Consider the following 19,220-nt stretch of genomic DNA (forward strand, 5'->3'; position numbering starts at 1 on the left):
GCCTCACTAACCCTATCATAAATAGTATTAACCCCTAATCTGCCCTCTCTAACATCGCCGACACCTACCTTCAATTATTAACCCCTAATCTGACGACCGGAGCTCATCGCTACTATAATAAATGGATTAACCCCTAAAGCTAAGTCTAACCCTAACACTAACACCCCCCTAACTTAAATATAATTTACATCTAACGAAATAAATTAACTCTTATTAAATAACTTATTCCTATTTAAAGCTAAATACTTACCTGTAAAATAAATCCTAATATAGCTACAATATAAATTATAATTATATTATAGCTATTTTAGGATTAATATTTATTTTACAGGCAACTTTGTATTTATTTTAACCAGGTACAATAGCTATTAAATAGTTAAGAACTATTTAATAGTTACCTAGTTAAAATAATAACAAATTTACCTGTAAAATAAATCCTAACCTAAGATATAATTAAACCTAACACTACCCTATCAATACATTAATTAAATAAACTACCTACAATTACCTACAATTAACCTAACACTACACTATCAATAAATTAATTAAACACAATTCCTACAAATAAATACAATTAAATAAAATAGCTAAAGTACAAAAAATAAAAAAGAACTAAGTTACAAAAAATAAAAAAATATTTACAAACATAAGAAAAATATTACAACAATTTTAAACTAATTACACCTACTCTAAGCCCCCTAATAAAATAACAAAGCCCCCCAAAATAAAAAATTCCCTACCCTATTCTAAATTAAAAAAAGTTACAAGCTCTTTTACCTTACCAGCCCTGAACAGGGCCCTTTGCGGGGCATGCCCCAAGAATTTCAGCTCTTTTGCCTGTAAAAAAAAACATACAATACCCCCCCCCCAACATTACAACCCACCACCCACATACCCCTAATCTAACCCAAACCCCCCTTAAAGAAACCTAACACTAAGCCCCTGAAGATCTTCCTACCTTGTCTTCACCATCCAGGTATCACCGATCCGTCCTGGCTCCAACATCTTCATCCAACCCAAGCGGGGGTTGGCGATCCATCATCCGGTGCTGAAGAGGTCCAGAAGAGGCTCCAAAGTCTTCCTCCTATCCGGCAAGAAGAGTAGATCCGGACCGGCAAACATCTTCTCCAAGCGGCATCTTCGATCTTCTTCCATCCGGTGCGGAGCGGGTCCATCTTGAAGCAGGCGACGCGGATCCATCCTCTTCTTCCGTTGTCTCCCGACTAATGACGGTTCCTTTAAGGGACGTCATCCAAGATGGCGTCCCTCGAATTCCGATTGGCTGATAGGATTCTATCAGCCAATCGGAATTAAGGTAGTAATTTTCTGATTGGCTGATGGAATCAGCCAATCAGAATCAAGTTCAATCCGATTGGCTGATCCAATCAGCCAATCAGATTGAGCTCGCATTCTATTGGCTGTTCCGATCAGCCAATAGAATGCGAGCTCAATCTGATTGGCTGATTGGATCAGCCAATCGGATTGAACTTGATTCTGATTGGCTGATTCCATCAGCCAATCAGAAAATTACTACCTTAATTCCGATTGGCTGATAGAATCCTATCAGCCAATCGGAATTCGAGGGACGCCATCTTGGATGACGTCCCTTAAAGGAACCGTCATTAGTCGGGAGACAACGGAAGAAGAGGATGGATCCGCGTCGCCTGCTTCAAGATGGACCCGCTCCGCACCGGATGGAAGAAGATCGAAGATGCCGCTTGGAGAAGATGTTTGCCGGTCCGGATCTACTCTTCTTGCCGGATAGGAGGAAGACTTTGGAGCCTCTTCTGGACCTCTTCAACACCGGATGATGGATCGCCAACCCCCGCTTGGGTTGGATGAAGATGTTGGAGCCAGGACGGATCGGTGATACCTGGATGGTGAAGACAAGGTAGGAAGATCTTCAGGGGCTTAGTGTTAGGTTTCTTTAAGGGGGTTTGGGTTAGATTAGGGGTATGTGGGTGGTGGGTTGTAATGTTGGGGGGGGGGTATTGTATGTTTTTTTTTACAGGCAAAAGAGCTGAAATTCTTGGGGCATGCCCCGCAAATGGCCCTGTTCAGGGCTGGTAAGGTAAAAGAGCTTGTAACTTTTTTAATTTAGAATAGGGTAGGGAATTTTTTATTTTGGGGGGCTTTGTTATTTTATTAGGGGGCTTAGAGTAGGTGTAATTAGTTTAAAATTGTTGTAATATTTTTCTTATGTTTGTAAATATTTTTTTATTTTTTGTAACTTAGTTCTTTTTTATTTTTTGTACTTTAGCTATTTTATTTAATTGTATTTATTTGTAGCAATTGTGTTTAATTAATTTATTGATAGTGTAGTGTTAGGTTAATTGTAGGTAATTGTAGGTAGTTTATTTAATTAATGTATTGATAGGGTAGTGTTAGGTTTAATTATATCTTAGGTTAGGATTTATTTTACAGGTAAATTTGTTATTATTTTAACTAGGTAACTATTAAATAGTTCTTAACTATTTAATAGCTATTGTACCTGGTTAAAATAATTACAAAGTTGCCTGTAAAATAAATATTAATCCTAAAATAGCTACAATGTAATTATAATTTATATTGTAGCTATATTAGGATTTATTTTACAGGTAAGTATTTAGCTTTAAATAGGAATAAGTTATTTAATAAGAGTTAATTTATTTCGTTAGATGTAAATTATATTTAAGTTAGGGGGGTGTTAGTGTTAGGGTTAGACTTAGCTTTAGGGGTTAATACATTTATTAGAATAGCGGTGAGGTCCGCTCGGCAGATTAGGAGTTAATAATTGAAGTTAGGTGTCGGCGATGTTAGGGAGGGCAGATTAGGGGTTAATACTATTTATGATAGGGTTAGTGAGGCGGATTAGGGGTTAATAACTTTATTATAGTAGCGCTCAGGTCCGCTCGGCAGATTAGGGGTTAATAAGTGTAGGCAGGTGTCGGCGACGTTGAGGGGGGCAGATTAGGGGTTAATAAATATAAAATAGGGGTCGGCGATGTTAGGGCAGCAGATTAAGGGTACATAGGGATAACGTAGGTTGCGGCGGTTTACGGAGCGGCAGATTAGGGGTTAAAAAAAATATGCAGGGGTCAGCGATAGCGGGGGCGGCAGAATAGGGGTTAATAAGTGTAAGGTTAGGGGTGTTTAGACTCGGGGTACATGTTAGGGTGTTAGGTACAGACGTAGGAAGTGTTTCCCCATAGGAAACAATGGGGCTGCGTTAGGAGCTGAACGCTGCTTTTTTGCAGGTGTTAGGTTTTTTTTTCAGCTCAAACAGTCCCATTGTTTCCTATGGGAGAATCGTGCACGAGCACGTTTTTGAGGCTGGCCACGTCCGTAAGCAACTCTGGTATTGAGAGTTGCATTTGCGGAAAAAATGCTCTACGCTCCTTTTTTGGAGCCTAACGCAGCATTTGTTTGAACTCTCGATACCAGAGTTAAATTTATGGTGCGGCCAGAAAAAAGCCAGCGGAACGTTAACAGCCCTTTTACCGCCAAACTCCAAATCTAGGCCTTAGAGAGCTGGGTGTGTGTGAGAGGGAGCAGTGTAGGAGAGCTGGGTGTGTGAGGGGGAGCAGTGTAAGAGAGCTGGGTGTGTGTGAGGGAGCAGTGTAAGAGAGCTGGGTGTGTGAGGGAACAGTGTAAGAGAGCTGGGTGTGTGAGGGAGCAGTGTAAGAGAGCTGAGTGTGTGTGAGGGAGCAGTGTAAGAGAGCTGAGTGTGTGTGAGGGAGCAGTGTAAGAGAGCTGGGTGCGTGAGGGGGAGCAGTGTAAGAGAGCTGGGTGTGTGAGGAAGCAGTGTAAGAGAGCTGGGTGTGTGAGGGAGCAGTGTAAGAGAGCAGAGTGTGTGTGAGGGAGCAGTGTAAGAGAGCTGGGTGCGTGAGGGGGAGCAGTGTAAGAGAGCTGGGTGTGTGAGGGGGAGCAGTGTAAGAGAGCTGGGTGTGTGAGGGAGCAGTGTAAGAGAGCTGGGTGTGTGTGAGGGAGCAGTGTAAGAGAGCTGGGTGTGTGAGGGAGCAGTGTAAGAGAGCTGGGTGTGTGTGAGGGAGCAGTGTAAGAGAGCTAGGTGTGTGTGAGGGAGCAGTGTAAGAGAGCTGGGTGTGTGAGGGAGCAGTGTAAGAGAGCTGGGTGTGTGTGTGAGGGAGCAGTGTAAGAGAGCTGGGTGTTTGTGTGAGGGAGCAGTGTTAAAGAGCTGTGTGTGTGAGGGAGCAGTGTAAGAGAGCTGTGTGTGTGTGAGGGAGCAGTGTAAGAGAGCTGGGTGTGTGTGAGGGAGCAATTGTAAGAGAGGCTCGGTGTGTGTGATGGAGCAGTGTAAGAGAGCTGTGTGTGTGAGGAGCAGTGTTAAGAGAGCTGGGTGTGTGTGGGGGAGCAGTGTAAGAGATGCTGGGTGTGTGAGGGAGCAGTGTAAGAGAGCTGGGGTGTGTGTGGGGGAGCAGTGTAAGAGAGCTGTGTGTGTGAGGGAGCAGTGCAAGAGAGCTGGGGTGTGTGTGGAGGGAGCAGTGTAAGAGAGCTGGGTTGTGTGGAGGGAGCAGTGTAAGAGAGCTGGGTGTGTGTGAGGGAGCAGTGTAAGAGAGCTGTGTGTGTGTGAGTGGGAGCAGTGTAGAGAGCTGGGTGTGGAGGGGAGCAGTGCAAGAGAGCTGGGTGTGTGTGAGGGAGCAGTGTAAGAGAGCTGGGTGTGTGAGGGAGCAGTGTAAGAGAGCTGGTGTGTGTGAGGGAGCAGTGTAAGAGAGCTGTGTGTGTGTGAGTGAGGAGCAGTGTAAGAGAGCTGGGTGTGTGAGGGGGAGCAGTGTAAGAGAGCTGGGTGTGTGTGTGAGGGAGTAGTGTAAGAGAGCTGGTGTGTGTGAAGTGAGCTTGTGTGAGGGAGCAGTGTAAGAGAGCTGGGTGTGTGTGAGGGAGCAATGTAAGAGAGCTCGGTGTGTGTGAGGGAGCAGTGTAAGAGAGCTGTGTGTGTGAGGGAGCAGTGTAAGAGAGCTGGGTGTGTGTGGGGGAGCAGTGTAAGAGAGCTGGGTGTGTGAGGGAGCAGTGTAAGAGAGCTGGGTGTGTGTGGGGGAGCAGTGTAAGAGAGCTGTGTGTGTGAGGGAGCAGTGCAAGAGAGCTGGGTGTGTGTGAGGGAGTGTAGGGAACGCAAGTGTAAGAGAGCGTGGTGTGTGTGAGGAGCAGTGTAAGAGGAGCTGGGTGGTGTGTAGGGGGGAGCAGTGGCAAGAGAGCTAGGGGTGTGTGTGAGGGGAGCAGTGTAAGAGAGCTGGTGGTGTGAGGAGCAGTGTAAGAGACAGGGGTGTGTGAGGGACCCATGTAAAGAGAGCCTTGTAGTGTGTGAGGGAGCAGTGTAAAGAGAGGCTTGGGTGTGTGTGGGGAGCAGTGTAAGAAGAGCTGGGTGTGTGGTGTGAGGGAGAGTGAAGAGACTGGGTTGTGTGTGAGGGAGCAGTGTCAAGAGCTGTGTGTGGTGTGTGAGTGTGTGAGGGAGCAGGTGTAAGAGAGCTGGGTGTGTGTAGGGAGCAGGTAAGAGAGCGTGTGTGTGTGAGTGGGAAGCAGTGTAAAGAGCTGTGTGTGTGTGAGGGGGAGCAGTGTAAGAGAGCTGGGTGTGTGTGAGGGGGAGCAGTGTAAGAGAGCTGGGTGTGTGTGAGGGGAGCAGTGTAAGAGAGCTGGGTGTGTGTGAGGGGAGCAGTGTAAGAGAGCAGGGGTGTGTGTGAGGGAGCAGTGTAAGAGAGCTGGGTGTGTGTGAGGGAGCAGTGTAAGAGAGCTGGGTGTGTGTGAGGGGAGCAGTGTAAGAGAGCTGGGTGTGTGTGAGGGAGCAGTGTAAGAGAGCTAGGTGTGTGTGAGGGAGCAGTGTAAGAGAGCTGGGTGTGTGAGGGGGAGCAGTGTAAGAGAGCTGGGTGTGTGTGAGGGAGCAGTGTAAGAGAGCTGGGTGTGTGTGAGGGAGCAGTGTAAGAGAGCTGGGTGTGTGTGAGGGAGCAGTGTAAGAGAGCTGGGTGTGTGAGAGGGGGAGCAGTGTAAGAGAGCTGGGTGTGTGTGAGGGAGCAGTGTAAGAGAGCTGTGTGTGTGTGTGAGGGGGAGCAGTGTAAGAGAGCTGGGTGTGTGTGTGAGGGAGCAGTGTAAGAGAGCTGGGTGTGTGTGAGGGAGCAGTGTAAGAGAGCTGGGTGTGTGTGAGGGAGCAGTGTAAGAGAGCTGGGTGTGTGTGAGGGAGCAGTGTAAGAGAGCTGGGTGTGTGTGAGGGAGCAGTGTAAGAGAGCTGGGTGTGTGTGTGAGGGAGCAGTGTAAAAGAGCTGGGTGAGTGTGAGGGAGCAGTGTGAGAGAGCTGTGTGTGTGTGTGAGGGAGCAGTGTAAGAGAGCTGGGTGTGTGTGAGGGAGCAGTGTAAGAGAGCTGTGTGTGTGAGGGAGCAGTGTAAGAGAGCTGGGTGTGTGTGAGGGAGCAGTGTAAGAGAGCTGGGTGTGTGTGAGGGAGCAGTGTAAGAGAGCTGGGTGTGTGTGAGGGAGCAGTGTAAGAGAGCTGGGTGTGTGAGGGAGCAGTGTAAGAGAGCTGGGTGTGTGTGTGAGGGAGCAGTGTAAGAGAGCTGGGTGTGTGAGGGAGGGAGCAGTGTAAGAGAGCTAGGTGTGTGTGTGAGGGAGCAGTGTAAGAGAGCTGGGTGTGTGTGAGGGAGCAGTGTAAGAGAGCTGGGTGTGTGTGTGAGGGAGCAGTGTAAGAGAGCTGTGTGTGTGTGTGAGGGAGCAGTGTAAGAGAGCTGGGTGTGTGTGAGGGAGCAGTGTAAGAGAGCTGTGTGTGTGAGGGAGCAGTGTAAGAGAGCTGGGTGTGTGTGAGGGAGCAGTGTGGGAGAGCTGGGTGTGTGTGAGGGAGCAGTGTAAGAGAGCTGGGTGTGTGTGGTGGAGCAGTGTAAGAGAGCTGGGTGTGTGGGGGAGCAATGCTGAGGAGCTGCGTGTTAGGAAGAGCAGTAGAGGTTAGCTGGGTTTAGGGGTTGCAGTAGAGAGGAGTTTGTTTAGGGGAATATAGTAAGAGAGGAGTTTGATGGGGGCAGTAGAGGGGAACTAAGTTTGAGTGGGGGTAGCAGTAGATGGAGGTTGGGCTTGGGGGAGCATCAGAAGGAGCTGGGATTGGGGGGATTAGCCTAAGATTGTTGTTTGATGGGTGGAGCAGTAGAGGGGAGCTGGGTTTAGTGGGAGCAGTAGAGGGGAGCTGGGTTTAGTGGGAGCAGTAGAGGGGAGCTGGGTTTAAGGGGAGCAGTAGAGGGGTGCTGGGTTTAGTGGGAGCAGTAGAGAGGAGCTGGGTTTAAGGGGAGCAGTAGAGGGGTGCTGGGTTTAGTGGGAGCAGTAGAGGGGTGCTGGGTTTAGTGGGAGCAGTAGAGGGGTGCTGGGTTTAAGGGGAGCAGTAGAGGTGAGCTGTGTTTAGGGGGAGTAGTAGAGGTGAGCTGGGTTTAGGGGGAGCAGTAGAGGTGAGCTGTGTTTAGGGGGAGCAGTAGAGGTGAGCTGTGTTTAGGGGGAGCAGTAGATGGGAGCTTGGTTTAGGGGGAGCAGTAAAGATGAGCTGGGTGTAGGGGGAGCAGTAGAGGGGAGCTGGGCTTAGGGGGAGCAGTAGAGGGGAGCTGGGTGTAGGGGGAGCAGTAGAGGGGAGCTGGGCTTAGGGGGAGCAGTAGAGGGGAGCTGGGTGTAGGGGGAGCAGTAGAGGGGAGCTGGGCTTAGGGGGAGCAGTAGAGGGGAGCTGGGTGTATGGGTAACAATATAGGGGAGCTGGGTATAGGGGGAGCAGTTGAGGGGAGCTGGGCTTAGGGGGAGCAGTAGAGGGGAGCTTGGTGTATGGGGAGCAGTAGAGGGGAGCTGGGTGTAGGGGGAGCAGTAGAGGGGAGCTGGGCTTAGGGGGAGCAGTAGAGGGGAGCTGGGTGTAGGGGGAGCAGTAGAGGGGAGCTGGGCTTAGGGGGAGCAGTAGAGGGGAGCTGGGTGTAGGGGGAGCAGTAGAGGGGAGCTGGGTGTAGGGGGAGCAGTAGAGGGGTGCTGGGTGTAGGGGCAGCAGTAGAGGGGAGCTGGGTTTAGGGGGAGCAATAGAGGAGAGCTGGGTATAGGGGGAGCAGTAGAGGGGAGCTGGGTGTAGGGGGAGCAGTAGAGGGGAGCTGGGTGTAGGGGGGAGCAGTAGAGGTGAGTTGGGTATAGGGGGAGCAGTAGAGGGGAGCTGGGTGTAGGGGCAGCAGTAGAGGGGAGCTGGGCTTAGGTAGAGCAGTAGAGGGGAGCTGGGTGTAGGGGGAGCAGTAGAGGGGAGCTGGGTGTAGGGGGAGCAGTAGAGGGGAGCTGGGTGTAGGGGCAGCAGTAGAGGGGAGCTGGGTGTAGGGACAGCAGTAGAGGGGAGCTGGGCTTAGGCAGAGCAGTAGAGGGGAGCTGGGTGTAGGGGGAGCAGTAGAGGTGAGCTGGGTATAGGGGGAGCAGTAGAGGGGAGCTGGGCTTAGGGGGAGCAGTAGAGGGGAGCTGGGCTTAGGCAGAGCAGTAGAGGGGAGCTGGGTGTAGGGGGAGCAGTAGAAGTGAGCTGGGTATAGGGGGAGCAGTAGAGGGGAGCTGGGCTTAGGGGGAGAAGTAGAGGGGAGCTGGGTGTAGGGGGAGCAGTAGAGGGGAGCTGGGCTTAGGCAGAGCAGTAGAGGGGAGCTGGGTGTAGGGGGAGCAGTAGAGGGGAGCTGGGTGTAGGGGGAGCAGTAGAGGGGAGCTGGGTATAGGGGGAGCAGTAGAGGGGAGCTGGGCTTAGGCAGAGCAGTAGAGGGGAGCTGGGTGTACGGGGAGCAGTAGAGGGGAGCTGGGCTTAGGGGTAGCAGTAGAGGGGAGCTGGGCTTAGGCGGAGCAGTAGAGGGGAGCTGGGTGTAGGGGCAGCAGTAGAGGGGAGCTGGGTGTAGGGGCAGTGGAGGGGAGCTGGGCTTAGGCAGAGCAGTAGAGGGGAGCTGGGTGTAGGGGGAGCAGTAGAGGGGAGCTGGGCTTAGGAAGAGCAGTAGAGGGGAGCTGGGTGTAGGGGGAGCAGTAGAGGGGAGCTGGGTATAGGGGGAGCAGTAGAGGGGAGCTGGGCTTAGGCGGAGCAGTAGAGGGGAGCTGGGTGTAGGGGGAGCAGTAGAGGGGAGCTGGGTGTAAGGGGAGCAGTAGAGGGAAGCTGGGTGTAGGGGGAGCAGTAGAGGGGAGCTGGGTGTAGGCGGAGCAGTAGAGGGGAGCTGGGTGTAGGGGGAGCAGTAGAGGGGAGCTGGGCTTAGGCAGAGCAGTAGAGGGGAGCTGGGTGTAGGGGGAGCAGTAGAGGGGAGCTGGGTGTAGGGGAGCAGAAGAGGGGAGCTGGGTGTAGGGGGAGCAGTAGAGGGGAGCTGGGTGTAGGGGGAGCAGTAGAGGGGAGCTGGGTGTAGGGGCAGCAGTAGAGGGGAGCTGGGTGTAGGGGGAGCAGTAGAGGGGAGCTGGGTGTAGGGGACGCAGTAGAGGGGAGCTGGGTGTAGGGGGAGCAGTAGAGGGGAGCTGGGTGTAGGGGCAGCAGTAGAGGGGAGCTGGGTATAGGGGGAGCAGTAGAGGGGAGCTGGGTGTAGGGGGAGCAGTAGAGGGGAGCTGGGTGTAGGGGGAGCAGTAGAGGTGAGCTGGGTATAGGGGGAGCAGTAGAGGGGAGCTGGGCTTAGGGGGAGCAGTAGAGGGGAGCTGGGTGTAGGGGGAGCAGTAGAGGGGAGCTGGGTGTAGGGGGAGCAGTAGAGGGGAGCTGGGTATAGGGGGAGCAGTAGAGGGGAGCTGGGCTTAGGGGGAGCAGTAGAGGGGAGCTGGGTGTAGGGGGAGCAGTAGAGGGGAGCTGGGTGTAGGGGGAGCAGTAGAGGGGAGCTGGGTTTAGGGGGCGCAGTAGAGGGGAGCTGGGTGTAGGGGGAGCAATAGAGGGGAGCTGGGTGTAGGGGGAGCAGTAGAGGGGAACTGGGTATAGGGGGAGCAGTAGAGGGGAGCTGGGCTTAGGCGGAGCAGTAGAGGGGAGCTGGGTGTAGGGGCAGCAGTAGAGGGGAGCTGGGTGTAGGGGGAGCAGTAGAGGTGAGCTGGGTATAGGGGGAGCAGTAGAGGGGAGCTGGGCTTATGCAGAGCAGTAGAGGGGAGCTGGGTGTAGGGGGAGCAGTAGAGGGGAGCTGGGTTTAGGGGGAGCAGTAAAGGGTAGCTGGGCTTAGGGGGGAGCAGTAGAGGGGAGCTGGGTATAGGGGGAGCAGTAGAGGGGAGCTGGGTGTAGGGGGAGCAGTAGAGGGGAGCTGGGTGTAGGGGGAGCAGTAGAGGGGAGCTGGGTATAGGGGGAGCAGTAGAGGGGAGCTGGGCTTAGGCGGAGCAGTAGAGGGGAGCTGGGTGTAGGGGGAGCAGTAGAGGGGAGCTGGGTGTATGGGGAGCAGTAGAGGGGAGCTGGGCTTAGGCAGAGCAGTAGAGGGGAGCTGGGTGTAGGGGGAGCAGTAGAGGGGAGCTGGGTGTAGGGGCAGCAGTAGAGGGGAGCTGGGTGTAGGGGGAGCAGTAGAGGGGAGCTGGGTATAGGGGGAGCAGTAGAGAGGAGCTGGGCTTAGGCGGAGCAGTAGAGGGGAGCTGGGTGTAGGGGGAGCAGTAGAGGGGAGCTGGGTGTAGGGGGAGCAGTAGAGGGAAGCTGGGTGTAGGGGGAGCAGTAGAGGGGAGCTGGGTGTAGGTGGAGCAGTAGAGGGGAGCTGGGTGTAGGGGGAGCAGTAGAGGGGAGCTGGGCTTAGGCAGAGCAGTAGAGGGGAGCTGGGTGTAAGGGGAGCAGTAGAGGGGAGCTGGGTGTAGGGGAGCAGAAGAGGGGAGCTGGGTGTAGGGGGAGCAGTAGAGGGGAGCTGGGTATAGGGGGAGCAGTAGAGTGGAGCTGGGTGTAGGGGGAGCAGTAGAGGGGAGCTGGGTGTAGGGGGAGCAGTAGAGGTGAGCTGGGTGTAGGGGGAGCAGTAGAGGGGAGCTGGGCTTAGGGGGAGCAGTAGAGGGGAGCTGGGTGTAGGGGGAGCAGTAGAGGGGAGCTGGGTGTAGGGGCAGCAGTAGAGGGGAGCTGGGTGTAGGGGGAGCAGTAGAGGGGAGCTGGGTGTAGGGGCAGCAGTAGAGGGGAGCTGGGCTTAGGGGGAGCAGTAGAGGGGAGCTGGGTGTAGGGGGAGCAGTAGAGGGGAGCTGGGTGTAGGGGCAGCAGTAGAGGGGAGCTGGGTGTAGGGGGAGCAGTAGAGGGGAGCTGGGTGTAGGGGCAGCAGTAGAGGGGAGCTGGGTATAGGGGGAGCAGTAGAGGGGAGCTGGGTGTAGGGGGAGCAGTAGAGGTGAGCTGGGTATAGGGGGAGCAGTAGAGGGGAACTGGGCTTAGGGGGAGCAGTAGAGGGGAGCTGGGTGTAGGGGGAGCAGTAGAGGGGAGCTGGGTGTAGGGGCAGCAGTAGAGGGGAGCTGGGTGTAGGGGGAGCAGTAGAGGTGAGCTGGGTATAGGGGGAGCAGTAGAGGGGAGCTGGGCTTAGGGGGAGCAGTAGAGGGGAGCTGGGTGTAGGGGGAGCAGTAGAGGGGAGCTGGGTGTAGGGGCAGCAGTAGAGGGGAGCTGGGTGTAGGGGGAGCAGTAGAGGGGAGCTGGGTGTAGGGGCAGCAGTAGAGGGGAGCTGGGTATAGGGGGAGCAGTAGAGGGGAGCTGGGTGTAGGGGGAGCAGTAGAGGGGAGCTGGGTGTAGGGGGAGCAGTAGAGGTGAGCTGGGTATAGGGGGAGCAGTAGAGGGGAGCTGGGCTTAGGGGGAGCAGTAGAGGGGAGCTGGGTGTAGGGGGAGCAGTAGAGGGGAGCTGGGTGTAGGGGGAGCAGTAGAGGGGAGCTGGGTGTAGGGGGAGCAGTAGAGGTGAGCTGGGTATAGGGGGAGCAGTAGAGGGGAGCTGGGCTTAGGGGGAGCAGTAGAGGGGAGCTGGGTGTAGGGGGAGCAGTAGAGGGGAGCTGGGTGTAGGGGGAGCAGTAGAGGGGAGCTGGGTTTAGGGGGAGCAGTAGAGGGGAGCTGGGTGTAGGGGGAGCAGTAGAGGGAAGCTGGGTGTAGGTGGAGCAGTAGAGGGGGACTGGGTATAGGGGGAGCAGTAGAGGGGAGCTGGGCTTAGGCGGAGCAGTAGAGGGGAGCTGGGTGTAGGGGCAGCAGTAGAGGAGAGCTGGGTGTAGGGGGAGCAGTAGAGGTGAGCTGGGTATAGGGGGAGCAGTAGAGGGGAACTGGGCTTAGGCAGAGCAGTAGAGGGGAGCTGGGTGTAGGGGGAGCAGTAGAGGGGAGCTGGGTTTAGGGGGAGCAGTAAAGGGGAGCTGGGCTTAAGGGGAGCAGTAGAGGGGAGCTGGGTGTAGGGGGAGCAGTAGAGGGGAGCTGGGTGTAGGGGGAGCAGTAGAGGTGAGCTGGGTATAGGGGGAGCAGTAGAGCGGAGCTGGGTGTAGGGGGAGCAGTAGAGGGGAGCTGGGCTGAGGCAGAGCAGTAGAGGGGAGCTGGGTGTAGGGGGAGCAGTAGAGGGGAGCTGGGTATAGGGGGAGCAGTAGAGGGGAGCTGGGCTTAGGCGGAGCAGTAGAGGGGAGCTGGGTGTAGGGGGAGCAGTAGAGGGGAGCTGGGTGTATGGGGAGCAGTAGAGGGGAGCTGGGCTTAGGCAGAGCAGTAGAGGGGAGCTGGGTGTAGGGGGAGCAGTAGAGGGGAGCTGGGTGTAGGGGCAGCAGTAGAGGGGAGCTGGGTGTAGGGGGAGCAGTAGAGGGGAGCTGGGTTTAGGGGGAGCAGTAGAGGGGAGCTGGGCTTAAGGGGAGCAGTAGAGGGGAGCTGGGTGTAGGGGGAGCAGTAGAGGGGAGCTGGGTGTAGGGGGAGCAGTAGAGGTGAGCAGGGTATAGGGGGAGCAGTAGAGGGGAGCTGGGCTTAGGGGGAGCAGTAGAGGGGAGCTGGGTGTAGGGGGAGCAGTAGAGGGGAGCTGGGTGTAGGAGGAGCAGTAGAGGGGAGCTTGGTTTAGGGGGAGCAGTAGAGGGGAGCTGGGTGTAGGGGGAGCAGTAGAGGGGAGCTGGGTGTATGGGGAGCAGTAGAGGGGAGCTGGGTGTAGGGGGAGCAGTAGAGGGGAGCTGGGTGTAGGGGAGCTGGGCTTAGGGGGAGCAGTAGAGGGGAGCTGGGTGTATGGGGAGCAGTAGAGGGGAGCTGGGTGTAGGGGGAGCAGTAGAGGGGAGCTGGGTGTAGGGGAGCAGTAGAGGGAAGCTGGGTGTAGGGGAGCAGTAGAGGGGAGCTGGGCTTAGGGGGAGCAGTAGAGGGGAGCTGGGTGTAGGGGGAGCAGTAGAGGGGATCTGGGTGTAGGGGCAGCAGTAGAGGGGAGCTGGGTGTAGGGGGAGCAGTAGAGGGGAGCTGGGTGTAGGGGGAGCAGTAGAGGGAAGCTGGGTGTAGGGGGAGCAGTAGAGGGGAGCTGGGTGTAGGGGGGAGCAGTAGAGGGAAGCTGGGTGTAGGGGGAGCAGTAGAGGGGAGCTGGGTGTAGGGGGAGCAGTAGAGGGGAGCTGGGTGTATGGGGAGCAGTAGAGGGGAGCTGGGTGTAGGGGGAGCAGTAGAGGGGAGCTGGGTCTAGGGGCAGCAGTAGAGGGGAGCTGGGTGTAGGGGGAGCAGTAGAGGGGAGCTGGGTTTAGGGGGAGCAGTAGAGGGGAGCTGGGCTTAAGGGGAGCAGTAGAGGGGAGCTGGGTGTAGGGGGAGCAGTAGAGGGGAGCTGGGTGTAGGGGGAGCAGTAGAGGTGAGCTGGGTATAGGGGGAGCAGTAGAGGGGAGCTGGGCATAGGGGGAGCAGTAGAGGGGAGCTGGGTGTAGGGGGAGCAGTAGAGGGGAGCTGGGTGTAGGAGGAGCAGTAGAGGGGAGCTTGGTTTAGGGGGAGCAGTAGAGGGGAGCTGGGTGTAGGGGGGAGCAGTAGAGGGGAGCTGGGTGTATGGGGAGCAGTAGAGGGGAGCTGGGTGTAGGGGGAGCAGTAGAGGGGAGCTGGGTGTAGGGGAGCAGTAGAGGGGAGCTGGGCTTAGGGGGAGCAGTAGAGGGGAGCTGGGTGTATGGGGAGCAGTAGAGGGGAGCTGGGTGTAGGGGGAGCAGTAGAGGGGAGCTGGGTGTAGGGGGAGCAGTAGAGGCAAGCTGGGTGTAGGGGAGCAGTAGAGGGGAGCTGGGCTTAGGGGGAGCAGTAGAGGGGAGCTGGGTGTAGGGGGAGCAGTAGAGGGGAGCTGGGTGTAGGGGCAGCAGTAGAGGGGAGCTGGGTGTAGGGGGAGCAGTAGAGGGGAGCTGGGTGTAGGGGGAGCAGTAGAGGGAAGCTGGGTGTAGGGGGAGCAGTAGAGGGGAGCTGGGTGTAGGGGGAGCAGTAGAGGGAAGCTGGGTGTAGGGGGAGCAGTAGAGGGGAGCTGGGTGTAGGGGGAGCAGTAGAGGGGAGCTGGGTGTATGGGGAGCAGTAGAGGGGAGCTGGGTGTAGGGGGAGCAGTAGAGGGGAGCTGGGTGTAGGGGGAGCAGTAGAGGGGAGCTGGGTGTAGGGGGAGCAGTAGAGGGAAGCTGGGTGTAGGGGAGCAGTAGAGGGGAGCTGGGCTTAGGGGGAGCAGTAGAGGGGAGCTGGTTGTAGGGGGAGCAGTAGAGGGGAGCTGGGTATAGGGGGAGCAGTAGAGGGAAGCTGGGTGTAGGGGGAGCAGTAGAGGGGTGCTGGGCTTAGGGGGAGCAGTAGAGGGGAGCTGGGTGTAGGGGGAGCAGTAGAGGGGAGCTGGGTGTAGGGGCAGCAGTAGAGGGGAGCTGGGTGTAGGGGAGCAGTAGAGGGGAGCTGGGTGTAGGGGGAGCAGTAGAGGGAAGCTGGGTGTAGGGGGAGCAGTAGAGGGGAGCTGGGTGTAGGGGAAGCAGTAGAGGGGAGCTGGGTGTAGGGGGAGCAGTAGATGGGTGTAGGGGGAGCAGTAGAGGGGAGCTGGGTGTAGGGGGAGCAGTAGAGGGGAGCTGGGTGTAGGGGGAGCAGTAGAGGGGAGCTGGGCTTAGGGGGAGCAGTAGAGGGGAGCTGGGTATAGGGGGAGCAGTAGAGGGGAGCTTGGTATAGGGGGAGCAGTAGAGGGGAGCTGGGTTTAGGGGGAGCAGTAGAGGGGAGCTGGGTTTAGGGGGAGCAGTAGAGGGGAGATGGGTTTAGGGGGAGCAGTAGAGGGGAGCTGGGTATATGGGGAGCAGTAGAGGGGAGCTGGGTGTTTGGGGAGCAATAGAGGTGAGCTTGGTGTAGGGGGAGCAGTAGAGGGGAGCTGGGCTTAGGGGGAGCAGTAGAGGGGAGCTGGGTGTAGGGGGAGCAGTAAAGGGTAGCTGGGCTTAGGGGGAGCAGTAGAGGGGAGCTGGGTGTTTGGGGAGCAATAGAGGGGAGCTGGGTTTAGGGGGAGCAATAGAGGGGAGCTGGGTTTAGGGGGAGCAGTAGAGGGGAGCTGGGTGTAGGGGGAGCAGTAGAGGGGAGCTGGGTGTTTGGGGAGCAATAGAGGGGAGCTGGGTTTAGGGGGAGCAATAGAGGGGAGCTGGGTTTAGGGGGAGCAGTAGAGGGGAGCTGGGTGTTTGGGGAGCAATAGAGGTGAGCTGGGTGTAGGGGGAGAAGTAGAAGGGAGCTGGGCTTAGGGGGAGCAGTAGAGGGGAGCTGGGTGTAGGGGGAGCAGTAAAGGGTAGCTGGGCTTAGGAGGAGCAGTAGAGGGGAGCTGGGTGTTTGGGGAGCAATATAGGGGAGCTGGGTGTAGGATAAATGGGAATAAATTGGAGTGAAATCATTGTTATATTCTGTTTGTAGCCCTCGTTATGATGACCCCTGATGACCTTTCTCTCCTGCTCCCTCGCCCTCGCCTGCAGCAGTTGGCTCGGGAATGGCTGGCAGAGGATGCTCCCTGGTTGGATTTCGCAGGGTGGGCAGCAACTAGAGGAGGCTGTAAGATTAATGAAGAAGCCGTGTTACTGTGCAAGTCTCCTGGGGTGCTAGCAGGGGGACCTTTCTTTCAGGCAGTGTGTGAGGAGGTGGGGTGCACTGTAAACTGGCATGAAACAGATGGTACATGGCTCGAACCCATCACACGTGTGGCAACTGTACAAGGTAACGTGAGACACCAGGGTCACCCAGTTCTTTAGTAAAGAGATACATATCAGTAGTAATAATATATAGCGCTCCACTTGTAATATATCCCCTATTCTTCTACTGATCACTAACACTAGCGCTCTTATTTTTCTACTGATCACTAACACTAGTGCTCTTATTCTTCCACTGATCACTAACACTAGCGCTCTTATTCTTCTACTGATCACTAACACTAGCGCTCTTATTCTTCTACTGATCACTAACACTAGCGCTCTTATTCTTCTACTGATCACTAACACTGGCTCTTATTCTTCTACTGATCACTAACACTAGCGCTCTTATTCTTCTACTGATCACTAACACTAGCGCTCTTAATCTTGTACTGATCACTAACACTAGCGCTCTTATTCTTCTACTGATCACTAACACTAGTGCTCTTATTCTTCCACTGATCACTAACACTAGCGCTCTTATTCTTCTACTGATCACTAACACTAGCGCTCTAATTCTTCTACTGATCACTAACACTAGCGCTCTTATTCTTCTACTGATCACTAACACTAGCGCTCTTAATCTTGTACTGATCACTAACACTAGCGCTCTTATTCTTCTACTGATCACTAACACTAGCGCTCTTATTCTTCTACTGATCACTAAAACTACCACTCTTTTTCTAGTACTGTTCACTAACACTAGCGCTCTTATTCTTCTATTGATCACTAACACTAGCGCTCTTATTCTTCTACTGATCACTAACACTAGCGCTCTTAATCTTGTACTGATCACTAACACTAGCTCTTTTTCTTCTACTGATTACTAACACTAGCGCTCTTATTCTTCTACTGATCACTAACACTAGCGCTCTTATTCTTCTACTGATCACTAACACTAGCGCTCTTATTCTTCTACTGATCACTAACACTAGCGCTCTTATTCTTCTACTGATCACTAACACTAGCTCTTATTCTTCTACTGATCACTAACACTAGCGCTCTTATTCTTCTACTGATCACTAACACTAGCTCTTATTCTTCTACTGATCACTAACACTAGCGCTCTTATTCTTCTACTGATCACTAACACTAGCTCTTATTCTTCTACTGATCACTAACACTAGCGCTCTTATTCTTCTAATGATCACTAACACTAGCTCTTATTCTTCCACTGATCACTAACACTAGCGCTCTTATTCTTCTACTGATCACTAACACTAGCTCTTATTCTTCTACTGATCACTAACACTGGCGCTCTTATTCTTCTACTGATCACTAACACTAGCTCTTATTCTTCCACTGATCACTAACACTAGCGCTCTTATTCTTCTACTGATCACTAACATTAGCTCTTATTCTTCTACTGATCACTAACACTAGCGCTCTTATTCTTCTACTGATCACTAACACTAGCTCTCTTATTCTTCTACTGATCACTAACACTAGCTCTTATTCTTCTACTGATCACTAACATTAGCACTCTTATTCTTCTACTGATTACTAACACTAGCGCTCTTATTCTTCTACTGATCACTAACACTAGCGCTCTTATTCTTCTACTGATCACTAACACTAGCGCTCTTATTCTTCTACTGATCACTAACACTAGCTCTTATTCTTCTATTGATCACTAACACTAGCACTCTTATTCTTCTACTGATCACTAACACTAGCGCTCTTATTCTGCTACTGATCACTAACACTAGCGCTCTTATTCTTCTACTGATCACTAACACTAGCGCTCTTATTCTTCTACTGATCACTAACACTGGCGCTCTTATTCTTCTACTGATCACTAACACTAGCTCTTATTCTTCTACTGATCACTAACACTAGGGCTCTTATTCTTCTACTGATCACTAACACTAGCGCTCTTATTCTTCTACTGATCACTAGCTCTTATTCTTCTACTAATCACTAACACTAGCTCTTATTCTTCTACTGATCACTAACACTGGCTCTTATTCTTCTACTGATCACTAACACTAGCGCTCTTATTCTTCTACTGATCACTAACACTAGCGCTCTTATTCTTCTACTGATCCCTAACACTAGCGCTCTTATTCTTCTACTGATCACTAACACTAGCGCTCTTATTCTTCTACTGATCACTAACACTGGCTCTTATTCTTCTACTGATCACTAACACTAGCTCTTATTCTTCTACTGATCACTAACACTAGTGCTCTTATTCTTCTACTGATCACTAACACTAGCTCTTATTCTTCTACTGATCACTAACACTAGCGCTCTCATTCTTCTATTGATCACTAACACTAGCTCTTATTCTTCTACTGATCACTAACACTAGTGCTCTTATTCTTCTACTGATCACTAACACTAGCTCTTATTCTTCTACTGATCACTAACACTAGATCTTATTCTTCTACTGATCACTAACACTAGCGCTCTTATTCTTCTACTGATCACTAACACTAGCTCTTATTCTTCTACTGATCACTAACAATGGCTCTTATTCTTCTACAGATCACTAACACTAGCGCTCTTATTCTTCTACTGATCACTAACACTAGCGCTCTTATTCTTCTACTGATCACTAACACTAGCGCTCTTATTCTTCTACTGATCACTAACACTGGCTCTTATTCTTCTACTGATCACTAACACTAGCGCTCTTATTCTTCTACTGATCACTAACACTAGCGCTCTTATTCTTCTACTGATCACTAACACTAGCGCTCTTATTCTTCTACTGATCACTAACCCTAGCGCTCTTATTCTTCTACTGATCACTAACACTGGCTCTTATTCTTCTACTGATCACTAACACTAGCTCTTATTCTTTTATTGATCACTAAGACTAGCGCTCTTAATCTTGTACTGATCACTAACACTAGTGCTCTTATTCTTCTACTGATCACTAACACTAGCTCTTATTCTTCTACTGATCACTAACAATGGCTCTTATTCTTCTACTGATCACTAACACTAGCGCTCTTATTCTTCTACTGATCACTAACACTAGCGCTCTTATTCTTCTACTGATCACTAACACTGGCTCTTATTCTTCTACTGATCACTAACACTAGCGCTCTTATTCTTCTACTGATCACTAACAATGGCTCTTATTCTTCTACTAATCACTAACACTAGTGCTCTTATTCTTCTACTGATCACTAACCCTAGCGCTCTTATTCTTCTACTGATCACTAACACTGGCTCTTATTCTTCTACTGATCACTAACACTGGCTCTTATTCTTCTACTGATCACTAACACTGGCTCTTATTCTTCTACTGATCACTAACA

The 19,220-nt window shown here is 52.9% G+C and overlaps 1 protein-coding gene across 2 annotated transcripts in view; it reads left to right on the plus strand.

Annotated features, from left to right (window-relative positions):
* QPRT (quinolinate phosphoribosyltransferase) overlaps positions 1–19,220 on the plus strand; it is a 137,580-nt gene that overhangs the window by 18,585 nt on the left and 99,775 nt on the right. For both annotated transcript variants that reach the window (XM_053695292.1, XM_053695291.1), the window contains exon 2: positions 15,680–15,976. In XM_053695292.1, the coding sequence (XP_053551267.1) occupies positions 15,688–15,976 (289 nt within the window). In that variant the 5' untranslated portion in view covers positions 15,680–15,687. The remainder of the gene's footprint in view (positions 1–15,679; positions 15,977–19,220) is intronic.

Source organism: Bombina bombina, chromosome 11 (assembly GCF_027579735.1).
Source record: "Bombina bombina isolate aBomBom1 chromosome 11, aBomBom1.pri, whole genome shotgun sequence".
In the NCBI taxonomy this organism is placed as follows: Eukaryota; Metazoa; Chordata; class Amphibia; order Anura; family Bombinatoridae; genus Bombina; species Bombina bombina.